Source organism: Pseudorca crassidens, chromosome 11, assembly GCF_039906515.1.
Source record: "Pseudorca crassidens isolate mPseCra1 chromosome 11, mPseCra1.hap1, whole genome shotgun sequence".
In the NCBI taxonomy this organism is placed as follows: Eukaryota; Metazoa; Chordata; class Mammalia; order Artiodactyla; family Delphinidae; genus Pseudorca; species Pseudorca crassidens.
Window position 1 is genome coordinate 88,064,298 of NC_090306.1, and position 15,701 is coordinate 88,079,998.

General features: G+C 45.2%; 1 protein-coding gene across 1 annotated transcript in view; it reads left to right on the forward strand.

Annotated features, from left to right (window-relative positions):
- Positions 1 to 15,701, forward strand: part of STAB2 (stabilin 2) — a 166,039-nt gene that overhangs the window by 21,271 nt on the left and 129,067 nt on the right. Inside the window, exons 4-5 of the mRNA XM_067697744.1 lie at positions 8,272 to 8,357; positions 9,222 to 9,291. Coding sequence (XP_067553845.1) covers positions 8,272 to 8,357; positions 9,222 to 9,291 — 156 coding nt within the window. The remainder of the gene's footprint in view (positions 1 to 8,271; positions 8,358 to 9,221; positions 9,292 to 15,701) is intronic.

Consider the following 15,701-nt stretch of genomic DNA (forward strand, 5'->3'; position numbering starts at 1 on the left):
CGCTGCAGAGAAAGCCTCCCATCCCCTGCAGCATATGTGATGTTAAGGCTGAGGAAAGCCCCAGGAGACAGCAAATTCACAACCGGCAGACACCCAATGGGCCCTGAGTGGAGAAGGCTGCTCATTTCAGAGAAGGAGGCATTGGGGCACCTCTCGAGAAATAAGCCCGAAGCCCAGAGGCTGCCTCATCAGCCCCTGCCTGCCCACAGCGAGAGGCAGGCAGGCCCCTTTCTGTCCCAGCTAAACCTTCACTTTCTTGTGAATAAACAGAGAAGACGTTGCCAGCTTTGAAGATGATTCTAGGCACTTAATGAATGTTGAATTCATTAATTAAACGAATGGCTTGTAAAACACTTGAGCCATTTAAAATAATTATATATATAAATATATAATTTATATATAATTATATATAGTTATAATTATATAAAATAATTATCCATACAGAGAAGCACAATTACAAGCCTTTAAAGTCAGACAGGGCTGAATGGGAATCGTTATCTCTGAGCCCAATGGCCCTGTGTGACCTATCTATGCCGCAGTGTCCTCATACGTAAAATGGTGAAAATAACCACTTCACAGGGCGAAGATTAATAGTTCACAGTTGTGGAGATTAAATATACTGAGATAATAAGTGTAATGTTCTTGGCATTCCACCCAGGGTCTAGATTGCTAACAATAACAATAATAATAACAAACAAGGACAGGACAGAAAGGAAAAACAAGTCATACTGGTCTTTCTGAGACCAACATCTGGCCCAATGGTTTGCTAAATGGTTATTTGGACCTGAAGAAATACTTCCAGTACATTGATTTTCTTATAACCACACTAAAGTATTCAAATGAAAAGATTTAGAGATTGAAGGTAGGAAATTGTATAACTTACCACGTGTTTAAAACCAGCCGTTTCTGATTCTAGTGTCCTAGTTAGTGTGTTTTCCTTTCCAGTGAGTATAATCTACGGAAATGGACACCCCTGAGGTCTACATAGAAGTAAAGTTTAATTATTTATAGGGACATTGACCACCTTTTCCAAATCTATCATTGAAGCACACAATCTGCTAATGGATTTTTTTCATTTATTCTTAAGTCATAATTTACATACAATGAAATTCACGCTTTTTGGTGGACAGTTATATGAGCTTTGACAACCCTAAACAGTTGTGTAACAAGCACCACAATTAAGATAGAGAACAGTTAGGTCATCCCCCAAAATTCCCTTTGTGGTCAAGTCCTCCCCCAACTCCCCACCCCTGGCAAATACTCATCTGTTTTCTGTGCCTATCATTATGCCTTTGTGTCCTGTAATCAGACTCCTACAGTACGGACCTTTGTGAATCTGGCTTCTCTCCCATAGCATAATGCATCTGAGATTCTCCATGTTGGTACATGTATCAGCAGATCATTCCTTTACAGTGTTTCATGGTCCACCATTATGTGGTTCTACCCAGTTTATCTATTCACCAGCTGAAAGACATTTGGGTTTCCAATTTGGTGCAAGAGTAAAGCTGCTATGGACATTCATGTACAGGTTTTAATGTGAACATACGTTTTCATTTCACTTGAGTAAATACTTAGAAGTGAGAGTCTTGGATTGTATAGTGAATGTACTTTAACTTTATAAGACCTGCCAAGATGTTTTCCAAAGTGTGTGCATCATTTTTTCATTCCTACCAACGTATGAAAGTTCCAGTTGTTCGGTATCCTTGGTAGTACTTGGTATAATCAGATTTATTTTTTAATTTCACCCATTCTGATAGGTGTATGGTAGCATTTTATTGCAGCTCATTTTAATTTGCATGGCTCATGTGCTTATTTGCTATTCATACATCATTCAGGTTGTTTTCTTACAACTGAGTTTTGAGAGTTCTTTAAGTATTTGAGATTCAAGTCCTTTATTTGATATGTGATTTGTAAATATTTTCTCAAAGTCTGTGGCTTGTCTTTTCACTCTCTAAAGAGTGCCTTTTGAAGAGCAAAACATTCTTAATTTTAGTGAGGTCAAATATTTCCATTTTTCTTTTCTAGACGTTGCCTTTTGTATCACATCTAGAAATCTTTGCCTAATCTAATGTCACAAAGCCTTTCTTCTATATTTTCTTCTAGAAGCTTTACAGTTTTAGGCATTACGTTTAGATCTACCATCCATTTTAAGTTAACTGTAATATGTGACTCATGGTCTGAATCAGGTTCATTTCTTTACATATAGATATCCAGTAATTCCAGCATCATTTCTTGAAAAAGCTATGCTCTCTCCATTGAATTGCCTTTGGACCATTGTAGACAATCAACTGACCATCAATGCGTGCGGTCTCTTTCTGGACTCTCTATTCTGTTCCATTGATCGATATGTCTATCCCTTCACCTTACCACACTGTCTTGATTACTATAGCTTTACAGTAAGTCTTGAAATTAAGTAGTATAAGTCTTCCAACCTGGTCATTTTCAAAATTATCTTGGTTACTCTAATTCTTTTACTTTTCCATATAAAGTTTAGCATCAGTTTATCAATTTCTACCCACAAAATTCTGCTAGGATTTTAACTGGAATTACAGTAAATCTATAGACCAGTTTAGGGACCACATAAAATATTGACTCTTTTCATCTATAACCACAGTATATCCCCATTCACTTAGGACTTCTTTTATTTTTTGTCAGTGTTTGCTAGATTTCAGCTTATAGGTTTTGCACAATTGTTGTAATATTCCCACCTAAGCTCTTCATGGCTTTGGTATTATGTTTAATTATATATTTTTATTCCAGTCACCAGCTGTTCCCTGTTAGTTTATAGAAATGTAATTGATTTTTGTATGCTGACCTTGTATCCTGAGAACTTATAAATTCATGTATTAGTTCTAATGAATTTTTGGAGATTCTTTTGAATTTTCTGTATAGAAAATCATGTCTGAGAATCAAGACAGTTTTTATTTCTTCCTTTCCAATCTGTATCCATTTTGAGTCTTTTTTCTTACCTTTTTGCACTGACCATGATGTATTATCTGTTTTGTATATTGTTGGATTCAGTGGGCAAAATTTTGTTTTAGAATTTTTTGATTTTTAATTGTTGTTTTAGATTTTTAAAGAATTTTACATCTATGCTGCTTAGGGATGTTGGTCTGTAGTTTTCTTCTCATAATGTATTTGTCAGGTTTTAGAATCAGTAAAAATGCTCTCCATATAGAAGGAGCTGGGAAGTGTTCTCTCTTCTTCAGTTTCCTAGTTTTTATATAATTGATATAATTTCTTCCTTAAGTGTGAGGTAGTATTCACCAGTGAAGCCATCTGGCATGAAGTTTTCTTTGTGGGGAGGATTTTAACTTCAAATTCAATTTCTTAAATAAATACAAGGATATTCAGATTATCAATTTTCTCTTGAATGATCTTTGGTAGTTTGGAACAATAAATTTATTCACCTCATCTACTTCATCAAGTTTATTGGCATAAAGTTGTTCGTAATATCCGCTTATTATCCTTTTCATGTCTCTAAGATTTGTAGTGATGTCCCCTCCCTCATTCCTGCTATTTCCTGATGAAAAATAATTCTAAATGAAGGAATTAGACTGTAATCTTCCTGAAGTCACAGAGTATATCTTTTTGATCTCGTGTCCCCAGTGTTCATTGAAACCTAGAATGTAAGCTCCATGAGGGCAGGACGCTGGCCTTCCACCAGCTACTCGGTGCTGCACTTTCCTCTGAAGTAAGTCTTGGTCCACTTGAGTGTCCAGGCACTCCCTCCTCAGTAAGCTCATTCACAGCAGAACCTTGCTGAAGCACCAAGGGCCCTGCCTGGTGCCCAGCCCAGGCATCACACAACCATCCCCATGCAAAGGCAGGCCCATCAGCTCATCACCTCCCAGCAGCCTAAGCAGCACCTTCACAGCCTCCCTGTCGGGGACCATTCACATTAACTCCTACAGCATAGCCGGCAGTTCTCAAACAACGCTGTGCAGTAGAATTACTGTCAAGCCTGTTAAAATGCATATTCCTGGGTCTTACACCCAGAGATCCTCATTCAGTGGGTGTGAGGTGCCAGACTTTGCAAAGTGGCAACAGGTTATTATTGGCCAACAGGGCGAGCGAGTCTAGACTGAAATCCAGCCCATGTTTGGCTCACCAAGCCACGCACTCTGGTGTGGGCCTGGTCCACCCTCAGGTAGGGCCACGTCTTGATTTGAGTTTCATCTGCTTGCCAAGTCTAGTGTCTGTGGGGATATATCCACAAGGGCAGTTGGGGTAGGGAAGGCTTTTTCCAATTTGCACAAAGCCTCTCTACGCCCTGGTGTATTAGCCTACATCCTCTCAAAGCACATGCCGAGGTAGGGCTAGAGGTGCGTGAGATTAATTAAAAGGAGCGCCTGCAAGGGAAGGTGAGAAAGAAGCCAGGAGAAGTGGGGAGAGCCATCAGTCAAGGATGGAGCGCTAACCCTTGTAAGAGAGAGAACAAAGAAAGGCTGGATGGAAGAGTCTTAGACTACATGGAGTTCTAAGAAAACTTGGTAAAGCTGATGGGGAGTCCTCCATCAGCCACAGTCACTCAACAGAAGGGGTCCTCTGTCTTGTGAGAATGGACCTACCCTGGTGTCCCTGCTGTGCTCAGTCACTGGCTGGAAGTGGAAAGTGTGGCTTCGTGAAGAGGGTGGTGGATTTCAGGGAAATTATGCCCTGAGAGGTGCACTTTCACAGCTACTGTTCCTGGAGAGAGGAGGGTCTTCAGAATCTGCCTTTGTAACCACTCCATCACAATCACACTTAGAGGAACACTTGCCTACATTTTTAAAAAGAAAGGATTGCTAACCATCCCCTAAGGAAAAAGGGAGGCCCAGACTTCCTGGATACAATGTCACAGTCTTGGGGGCTGGGATGAGGGGAAACTCCCCAATTCCTCTGCAATCAGCCTGTAGCCTAGAATCTAGTTATATCCACAGTGGATGACTCTGCCCCCATTTTCTGCTCTGTATGTGGTAACAAGGGATGAGCCGAGTAGAAGGGACACCCAGAGGATGGAAAAGTTGAATCTGCCTCAGAGACGGGGTCAGGGAGAACCACTTTGAGGGCGGACAGGCACAGGCAGAGTGTGGAGGGGAGGGCACTGGGGGGTAGCACATGGTGGTCTGCTTGGGCTGGACAGAAGGGAAGGGAGGGGAGCTGGCTAAAGGCCTGGAGGAGACTATTGGATGGAATGTGTTGGGGGGAGCCTGGGGTTCAGGCATCATTGCCTACAAAAGTGAGAAGGCCTGGGAGAGCATTTCTGCAAGGTGGCACTGATGACTGCGTCTCGGGGTGGCGGAGGCCCTGTGCTCTTCTGAGCCAGCCCTGAAGGCAAGCTGGGGGTCATCCAGAGAGCACCTTGAACACCTAGCCCTAGGGAGAGGCACGGGGGTCAAGAGAGAGCAACAGTGGCAGAGCTGTCACCTCTGTCCTGGCTCTGCCCAGAGCTGGGCCTGGTTCCCAAAGTACCATCTTATCCCAAGAAGGGTCCCATAGCACCAGGCAATGGGAGAAGAACTGTTTGATAGCCCATTGTCTATGGAAACCCTCTCTTAGCACCCCTTGCTCAGTATCATGAATTCAAGTGGTTCAGTTGGTTTTCAGATGAGCTTCAAAGGTGGACCTGGCACCTGCCTGATTAGGCCCTCTTCATCCTCACCTCCTGATGCCTTATTTTTTTTTAAACATCTTTATTGAAGTATAATTGCTTTACAATGGTGTGTTAGTTTCTGCTTTATAACAAAGTGAATCAGTTATACATATACGTATGTCCCCATATCTCCTCCCTCTTGCATCTCCCTCTCTCCCACCCTCCCTACTAAAGACCACGCTCTTTAACCAGGCCCTTCCTTAGTGATCCAGCTGTTGCCCTCTGTTGAACCCAAATCTCAGGGACCCGGGCCATGCAGGATTAGTGGTTTGAGGTCAGTGTTGGTGCCCTCCAGTAGAGTGATCAGAGCTCTAGGTCTCTTCCCTGGACAACCTCTCTCCTGGTTTGTAAACCAGTACTTATCTGATTGTCTGTTAATCCATGACTCTTCCCACACTGGACTGGCAGGACCGTGGAAACAGGGACCAGGTTTGTGTGCTCACCCTCTATACCCAGGACCTTCCATGGTCCTGATTCAAACAGGTGCCCAATCATTTTTTTCCTGAGTGGTGTTATCTGCTACAAGGCCAGCCTGAAAGAACAGAACCTGGAGAGGATGGAGAGTATCCACTCTAAGTACTAACTACCACCATTTCTTGGGCGCCTAATATTTCCAGTCCCTACCACAACCTGCCAGGAACATGCTTGAACCAAATCTCAGAGCCAGGCATCGACTTTCCCAAAGAGGTACAGCTAGCAAAGAGTTGTGCTGGGATTCAAACCCAGAACACTCGGATTGAAAAATCTGGGTTTTTTCCTGACAGCATTTCGTCTTGTGTAGTCACTGCCCTATAGCTGGTGAGAACAGCCCAAACCAACGTACTCGCTTTCTAAGTGATTTATAAACGGGAGCTACACCTCAGCGTGTCTTCTCCTTTACTCACTTCATAACCGCGTCTGCATCTGTGCTGTGATTCTGGGCTGGAGCGGTGCTGGGTGAGGATGAACAGCGATGAACAATGTAGTCGACTCTGGAGTATCTACCAGGGTTGGAAGCCTGGCTCTGCCACCGTTGTGGAAAGAAGGACCACAGGCTCAAATGGTGTGATCTAGCCCTGTGGTTGACTCAGATTCTGCATGTCTCGGGAGATGTATGACAGTAAGTTCATGGCACAGGAGAGCTTTGGACAAAGGTCTTTGTCCGTGGTGGTAGAAGGGGAGGGAGGGCAGGAAGGTTGGGTGCTTCTGGTAAGCGAGTCTCTCATTAAGCTTACCAGCTGGCTGACTTTGGCCGAGTCACTCTACTACACTGTGCCTTAGTTGCCTCATCTAGAAAATGGGGCTAAAAATGGGGCTTAACTTCAGGGTATTGCTTTGAACCCTTTATTATTATCTAGAACTCCATATCATTAGCTACTTTTTGGAAAGCATTTGCCTTGCTAACTTTAATTTGGGATACCATTTGATCCTGTCTCGTTCACACAGACAAAATTCATGAGCATTGCACCATTTCTGCTTGGTGTTTGCTAGTCCAGATCCCTCATTTTAACAATCAGAACTCAACCAAACCAGCATTAAACCCATGTCAACTCAGCACTCAAAGTGTAGAACAACAGCAAGTGTAGAAAGAAAAAAAAAAAAAAACCTTTTGTTCATCCTCATCACAGCAGTACCTTAAACTTCTGTCTCTTACCATTACTTTAAATCTTGTATTTAATTTTGGACATTTACTATCTGACTTTCTAGCTAAATGTCCCTCCACCCCAATGTGTAATATAGTGCCTGGCACGTGGTAGGTATTCCCTGAATGTTTAGTGAATGACTGTGAAATCCTCTCATAAATGTCTATAAACACTGATGCAGGTCTCGCACAGCCCAAACGTGCAAACTGATGTTTTTTTGGAATTAGCTTCTGAGTAAAAACTAAATTCCTTTGCTTGCCACACAAAGTACTTCATTAATTGGCTCCAGCCAATCTATTATTCCTCATCGACTACCATTTCCCCATACCCTCCCCCCAACTCCCAAGTTCCAAACCTGCCAAACTTTATAGCATTCCCAGAACAGCTCATGCCCTTTTACAACTCTAAGACTTTGTACTTGCTGTTCCCTCTTCCTGAAATGCTCTTCTCTTTTAAGCATGGCCAACTCCTACTGAGTCTTCAAAACCCCAGCTTAAATGACTCCTCCTCAGGGATGTCTCCTTGACTCCCCAAGGCAGTATCAGTAGCTCCCTTCCCTGGGCTCCCTCAATTCCCTGTCTAGCACACTGACTAACTGGCCTGGCTTTAGAGTCATACTAAGGGCTGAGCTAAACCCCTGGCTTTGCGACTTACAAAGCGTGAGACTTTGGGCGAGTTATGTGACCTCTCTGAACTTCAGTCTCCTCGTCTGCTAACTAGCACCAGTAGGAACCCCTGAGGGTTGTAAAGGGGATGATTTAATTAGATGATTGTAAAGTGTACAGCGAATGCTCAAGAAATGGCAGCCAATCTGATGCGTCCTAGTACAGCACCTGACTACTCTGTGATTCACTTGCCTCCCCTATGTAACCCTAGATGAAGCAGGCAAGGTCTTCAGTTATTTCTTATCCCTGGCAACTAGCACACTACCCGGCATGTAGTAGATGCTTGATGCGTCCTTGCAGCATGTTCTGTGCAGTCACAAACCAATGAATCTGCCCTTTGATTCCCCAGAGTGCCCGGGAGGAGCGAGGGCGCCCTGCAGTGGCCGGGGCAGTTGTGCTGACGGCATGGAAGGAAACGGAAGCTGCTCCTGCCAAGTGAGTTCAAAACCTTGTTCTTCTCCCTGACTCTGCTTTCTCCTTACCTGTGGGGTCCCTCTGTAAACACACACTGGGTGGAGACTCTAAGAAGTAGCGATATTAGTTAAAAAATTTAAAAAAAAAGATGCAGTGTACAACAAAATGACATGTTAGAGGCTGGGGGACCTTTGAGTGTATCCATCTGTAAAATGAATTTAAGCCTTAGGTGTATTCACCTGTAAAATGAGTCTAATAATAATACCTACGCGATTAGACTTGTTGAAAAAGTGAGATGAGATCATGTATATGAAGATACTTTGTGAAACCATGCAGGGCTACAGAAATTTGTCATTGTTACTGTTAAAAACCACCGTTATTAACAGACGAGTCTTCGGAGCTGTCCTCCGCACCCATGCTTGAGCACTGCGCCTGCCCATTGAGGCATTTCTTTGCTGTCCCACGAAAGGGACTTTTGCAAGCTTCAAGCCTTAGACAATGGAAATACAAAGAAATCCTTCTGAAAAGGATTGAGCTCAAGTGTCTTCAGAAATGCAGAACTGAAAGCGTTTTCATTTCCCCCTTGGGTGGAGTTATGGTTTAGCCGTCAGTACTTGTTCTCTGTATCTTTGGACTGACAAAGCAGCTTTCTTCTGAAGAGCTCCAGACTCTTAGTAATAACTGATGCAGGGCTGGATGTACAAATTATAACACAAAAAGAGCAATGAAGGAAGAAAGAGAAAGAAGGAGTTTCAGGACAGGCACAGAGGGAAGATAACACTTGAGAAACAAACGCTGACCAGACAAGTCAGTGAGAAATCCAAGGGCTTTGTGGGCAGCGCAGATCGCTTGGGTCTAACATCCTCTCCCTGGGGTGTCCTGCAGGAAGGATTTGGCGGGACAGCCTGTGAAACGTGCACTGATGACAACGTATTTGGACCCAGCTGTTCAGCAAGTATGTCTCGCTTTTGTGTCATCGAATGCAATTGTGAAGGTTGAAAGTCAGACATGGCTTATACAGCTCAAGACCCCAGAAATAAAGTTCCTTGGGGGAAAAACACAGAACAGTTCTCTATAACCAAGTCTACACAGGCAAAACAGAGAGTTGACAAGAAATCTGATAAGGAGAGACAGTGTGTCTGTGGTTTTCAGTGCTTGCAGGCAGCTACTCACCAGGAATGCTTCCTGGCAAACTCTGGGGCATAGGTTCCCTCTCTGCAGGCTCCAGGATCCAACATCCACCAGTTCCTTGCCTGCCCAGCTTCTCCATGAGGTCTTTCCAGACCATGGTCTCAGCACTGACCTTCTTGTCAGGGACCTCTATATCCCAGCACATCTAATCTGTCCTTCTTTGGGAAGTTCACAGATAAATACCTGAGGGTGATCAGAGGTGATCAAAATTGTCCCACTTTGCAGATTATGGCTTTGTTCCTGACATGGGTTTGTCCACTCTCTTATTTCTGGTTCTCCCCAGAAGTTGACCCGGAAGCATTCTGCAAGCATTCTAGTACAAGTCGCATATTTGAGAGGTGACCCAGGGAAACACTGAGAAAGTGACACAGAGGAAATAAAGGGGTGTGTTGTCAAGACAGAGGCCAGTGTGGATGACCAGAGCTTAATCCCCTGGGGAACTCCGGAGTCCGTGTAGAACACTCACCTTGGGGTTACTTTACCTGAGGGGGGAGGGAGCCATGGTGTCGTAGGCAGAATAATGACCACTCCCCAGAATGTCCACATTCTAATCCCATGGACCTGGGAATATGTTGCCTTCCGTGGCAAGGGAGAATTAAGGTAGCAGATGGTATTATGGTTGCTAATCGTCTGACCTTACCATAAAGAGACTATCCTGGATAATCTGAGTGGACCCAGCGTAATGACAAAGGTCCTTAAATGTGGACGAGGAAGGCGGAGGCAGAAGATGCGGTGTCAGAGTGAGGAGACGTGAGGAGGACTCCACCAGCCCTTGCTGGCTTTGTAGGTGGAAGCGGCTCACGAGCCAGGCAATGTGGGCAGCCTCTAGAAGCTGGGAAAGGCAGGGAGAGGGATGCTCCTCTCAAGAAAGGAACACAACCACCAACACCTTGATTTTAGAGCAATTACTTTGGATTTCTGACCTCTGGAACTGTAAGACAATAGATGTGTGTTGTTTTAAGATGCTAGGTTTGTGGTAATTTGTTACAGCAGCAATAGGAAACTAATCCATGCGGTCGTTAGAGGGGAGTTGTTCATTCCCTGGCACTTCCAACCCCCAGTGGGCACCCAGGCAGAGCAGGCTTCCTAGGAAGTGTTCACAGGCTACTGGAAGGCAGCTGGATGTGTGGGCTTGGTAAGGAAGGCCTAGAGAATGTGGGCGTAGTAGGGTCAGTGTCTGCCACATTCATAGTCTCCCAAAAAGGACAAGTCAAGTGGCCTTTGTCCAACACCACCTCAGTTTGGCTTTTATAGAAAAATCATATTTGGTAGACGCTGCATTGATTCAAATATTTTGGGCAAGAAAAATACACAGACATCCCAGCCCCCCCCAAGTTAGCTCACTCTGTAATAAGTTTCATCTGCAATAGCAAAGACATGGGATCCTTGAAAGCAGGTGTTGTCATACCTCTTTATCTCCAGTACCTGCCACAGCGCTGCCTGCGTGGTAGACACACACTACACTCTTGGCTGGATGAATAAACAAACGAGTGAGTGAATGAATGATGTAACTTGCTCCAGCCCTCTTGTCCTGACCAAGAAACATGTTATTGGGAGGCGTCGTGTAGAGGTGATTAGAGCCCCAGCTTTAGACTCAGACTGGGTTTCAGCCCCAGGGCTGCTGTAAATTGTGGGAACCGTAAGTTTACTAAGCATACTCTGTGCCTCTTCATCTGTAAAAATAGAAATAACATCGCCTCCTTTAGAATTATTACGAGGAACTCATGAGATAACCACTGCACAACAAATGATAGCAATTATTATTATTAATACCTACTATTCCCTAGTGTCCCCCAATCTTAGTTTTTTCTTCATCCACCACTTTATAAAAGATTATTTCATAAGAGTGTTAGCAAAAGCAAATTTAAAACAGATGTTAGCATTCTGAGTGGGTTTTTTTTAACATTACATTATATTAAAGGACAGTAAACTATTAAGTATAATCAATCATTTATAAAGAACATGTCTTTCAAATTGACCCTTCCCTACCATAATAGAATTTAAATCACATATTTTAAATAAATATTGAAATAGGAAGAAAGACAGCAACCAACACTGCTTACTCACCAAGAAAGCCAAGTAATTGTTTGTGGATGAAAATTTATAAAGAAGATGAGCTCATGTTGCCTCCAAGAAACTGGTGTTGGTTGCCAGTGAGCACAGATGTACATGGAGATTCCAAACATCCCTAAATTTAAAAATGGCTTCCCTTTCCACTTGTTTGTGCCATGGAGAAAGGGCAAGCGAAAGGGTTTGGAAACCCGTTTTTAAGTAAGAAAATTGGAAACCTAAACTGAGACTCGGGAGATAAGACTCCCACTTCTGGGTTCCGACAGAACTTCGTGAGATGATAACGTGTCCTGACCTACGCTCTCCAACATGGTAGCCGCAAGGCACGTGTGGCCATTGAGTACCTGACATGTGGCTAGTGCAGCTGAGGAACTGAAGGTTAAATTTTAGCCCATGTGACTCAGTTTAAATTCAAATAGCCTCACGTGGCTAGTGGCTACCATATTGGATAGCGCAGCTCTAGAACATGATGGCTAAGAGAGCAGGCTTCAAGTCAGCCGGTCTGTGTTTGAAACTAAGTCCAGTTGCTGTGGGACCTGGGGCAAGCTATTTAACCTCTCTAAGCCCTCCTCATCTACAAAACAGGAATAATAATACCTGCCTCGTGGGATTGACTCGTAGAAAAGCTCCCAGCAGCAAGTCATAAGCACACAAGAGAAGCAAGTATTAAGCAAGGACAAGAGCAATCCCACAGTCAGCTGAACATTCATTCACCTATGAACGAATGAGTGATGGCTGGTCATTTCCCATTGGCAGGTTCCCATAGAGGAACCTGGAAACCTTTTCAGCCAGGCATCCACTGGGTGCCAGTGTTGTTTCACCCGTGAGGCAGTGGTCGTTGGCGGTGGCAGTTCTGCCCGTAAGTAGGACAGCGCTATGAATTACAGTTTATTTTTAACGCTGACTTTAACCTGCTGCCAGAGCGTTCTCCTACCTGACTCTCGATTTGCTTAGAGATGATTTCAGGCTGCATCAGCCAGGGGTGTTCATCTCAGCTCCCAAGGCCCTCGCCTGCTCAGTGCCTCACCCCAGGTGAGGGCAGAAGGCAAAGCCCACTTTCTCTGATATGGCCCGAATCAATCCCACAATCGTGTCTTGTTAATAACAGTAGCTAGCATTTGCTGAGTGTCTGCCGGGCACCAGGCAGTGCACAAGGTTTGGCACGCAGGATCTCTTTGGAAAAACTCTGCAAGCTGGGTTCCTCATTTTATGGATGAAGAAGCAGAGAGGTTGCTCAAGGTCACGCAGCTATTACAGGGACAGGGGCAGGGTTTGACCCCAAGCGTCTGACTCCAGAACCTGGGCACAAAACCACTGCACCATTCAGCCCTGGCAGGCACCCGCCACGCATTAGACCCGTGACAGGTGATGGGCATCCAAAGAGGGGAGAGATTAGGTCCCTACTCGCAAGGAGCTGGAAATGTGGGAGACGCTTATGAGCCTGTGTGCACGGTACACATGGGATGCTATGGGAACATGAGAGAGGGCAGCTCAGTCTGCCAGGGGCACGGCACAGGGGCTCTGAGCTCTGTCCCTCTGACCCCAACGGCCCTGGCTTTGGCTACTTTAAAGTCATACACCCCAGGTTTCACATGTCTCTAGAGATTTGCTGAAGCAGGTTTAACAAATACTCAGGGCTCTTTAAATGACCTTTGGGAATCCCTCTGCCACTCACGTCTCCTTCCCAAGGACACTTTCTTGGCGGTGGCTGGCGGCCCTGCAGTGTGTGTCAGAGGCTCCCGAAAGCTACCCGTGCCAGGTCAGTTAATCCAGTACATGGGCTGTGCTGGAAGACAGGACTTGGGGAGAGGCTCGTGCCTAGAAGGAAGGCTCAGTGGCAAGGACGGCCCTTGTAGTTAGCATCTAAGTTGGGAGCAGGGGCTGAGTCACATTCGACTCCCTGCTTCCGCCCCCACAGCCTCTCCATGGGCTGCATGACAGCATTTAGGACGTGCAGAAGCAGTGTGTCTCTTAGAGTTCAGCTGCCCCACTATACTGTGAGCCGCTTGAATTTAGATATTGTGAGTTACTCTTATTTGTACACCCAGTGCCTAATCCAGTGCCCGCCCCTAGGTAGGAGCTGGGTAGATTTTTTTTTTTTTTTTTTGCGGTACACGGGCCTCTCACTGCTGTGGCCTCTCCCGTTGCGGAGCACAGGCTCCGGACGCACAGGCTCAGCGGCCATGGCTCACAGGCCCAGCCGCTCCACGGCATGTGGGATCTTCCCGGACCGGGGCACGAACCTGTGTCCCCTGCATCGGCAGGCGGACTCTCAACCACTGCGCCACCAGGGAAGCCCTAGGTAGATATTTTTTAACTGAATTAATTCGCGTCTTCTCTACTGAGCCCGTAGTACACCCCCTCCTCACCCCTATTATCTCCATGATGAATTTGACTTCCCTCTGAAACTCATCTGTTCCAAAAGCTACAGCCATGGGTGGACATCAAAGTGCTCTGCTAACATAGAAACAACAGCAAATCAGTTTTTAAAGGGAGGATGACAATTGCAAATCCAGTTTAATTCTTCAGTAATTTGAATGAGCGCTGGAGCTAGTTGTCTCCCATTTTCCATATGTAGTACCTCACCAGATTGAGAGAGAAAACCGCAGCCCTGACAGCTATCGGCTGGTCGCTGGCCTGCAATTTCATAGAATGTCACCATCAATGGCTCGCTCTATCTGTGCTGGAACAAGACGAAAACTAGGCCACTGCCTTATCCTGTCCGAATAGAGAAATAAACAGTGACAGTGGGCAACCCAATGGCCACCTCTCCCGGTTAACACGAGTGGCTACTGCTGCTTCTTCATGACCCCTCGCCCCTACTGCCGACTTTGACCACTGTTGTGTTCCTGGTGGTACTTGGCTGGCTGGCGTGACAAAAGTAGTAGTTGCAGCAGGAGGTGATAGTGGATGAGGTACAAAGGAAGTGCTGCCCAGAGGAGCACAGACTCTGCTTTGGCACCTCTGAGACGGCACCACCGAGGAGAGGGGCTTTAGCTGGCCTAGAAGGATAAGGAGGATTTCAGCTGAACGCGGAAGGGAGCAGAGTGCGGGCCTCCACAGGGCGTGCTCTTTCCTAGACCAGCTCCCCCCATCTCTTCCTGGCCAGCCCCCATGGCTATTGACCTGTCACATCTTAGCATCTATCACACCTCATTATGATGGGCTGCTTTCTTCTGCCTTCAGACTGTGAGCTCTTTGGGGGCAGGGACTTTGGGTCATTAATCCCAAGCACAGCGCCCTGTAAGTAGTAGATGTTCAACATGTGTTTTGAAGGAAGATGAACTCTAGTGAGTCATCCCGTGCACTTCAATCCTAAGACGCATAAAATGAAGTGGCAAAAGATGAAAATGAAAATTTTTAAAGGTTGGAGTCAGCTTGGAGAGGGCCTTGTATGCCAAACAGAGGAATTTAGATTTCATTTGGTTAGCAATTGGGAGTCACTGAGATATCTGGAGGAACATCACCTTGATACCATTACTGATCAAATGAAATGGATAAAAGGGAGAGGTGAGAAATCGAATAATGAGTCCAGGTAAAGTGCTACTGCAATAGTCCAGGCAAAACAAGATAAGGACCTGAAGGAGGACAGTTCCCGTGGGGATGAAGGACAGGGGATTGAGGTGGGACATGTAACAACCTTAGAGTTCGAACCTTCAAGTTGCAAACTTTCAAAGATGTGAGCATGCATCTGGTGGCAGCAAGGAACCAGAACCTGTGCCATTAACGTCAGGCGTGAGTGGAATTGCAGCTCGCCCTCCGTCTCCTGTTGCTGGCGATCCTTCAGCCCTACCATCCCCCACCTCCTCCAGTCAGTCACTCTTCTCGCCTGTTCACTAGATGCCAGCCCCTGTATGCCAGCTGTTGTACTGTACTACTGTACTTTTCAAGGTACTGTACTATAAGATTAAAAACGTTTTCTTTATTTTTTGTGTTTGTTTTTATGTATTATTTGTGTGAAAATCATTATAACCTATTACAGTACAGTACTATATAGCTAATTGTGTTAGTTATGTACCTAGGCTAACTTTGTTGGACTTACAAACAAGTTGGTCTTACGATCCCACTATCAGAATGAAACTTGTTCGTATGTGGGGACTTACT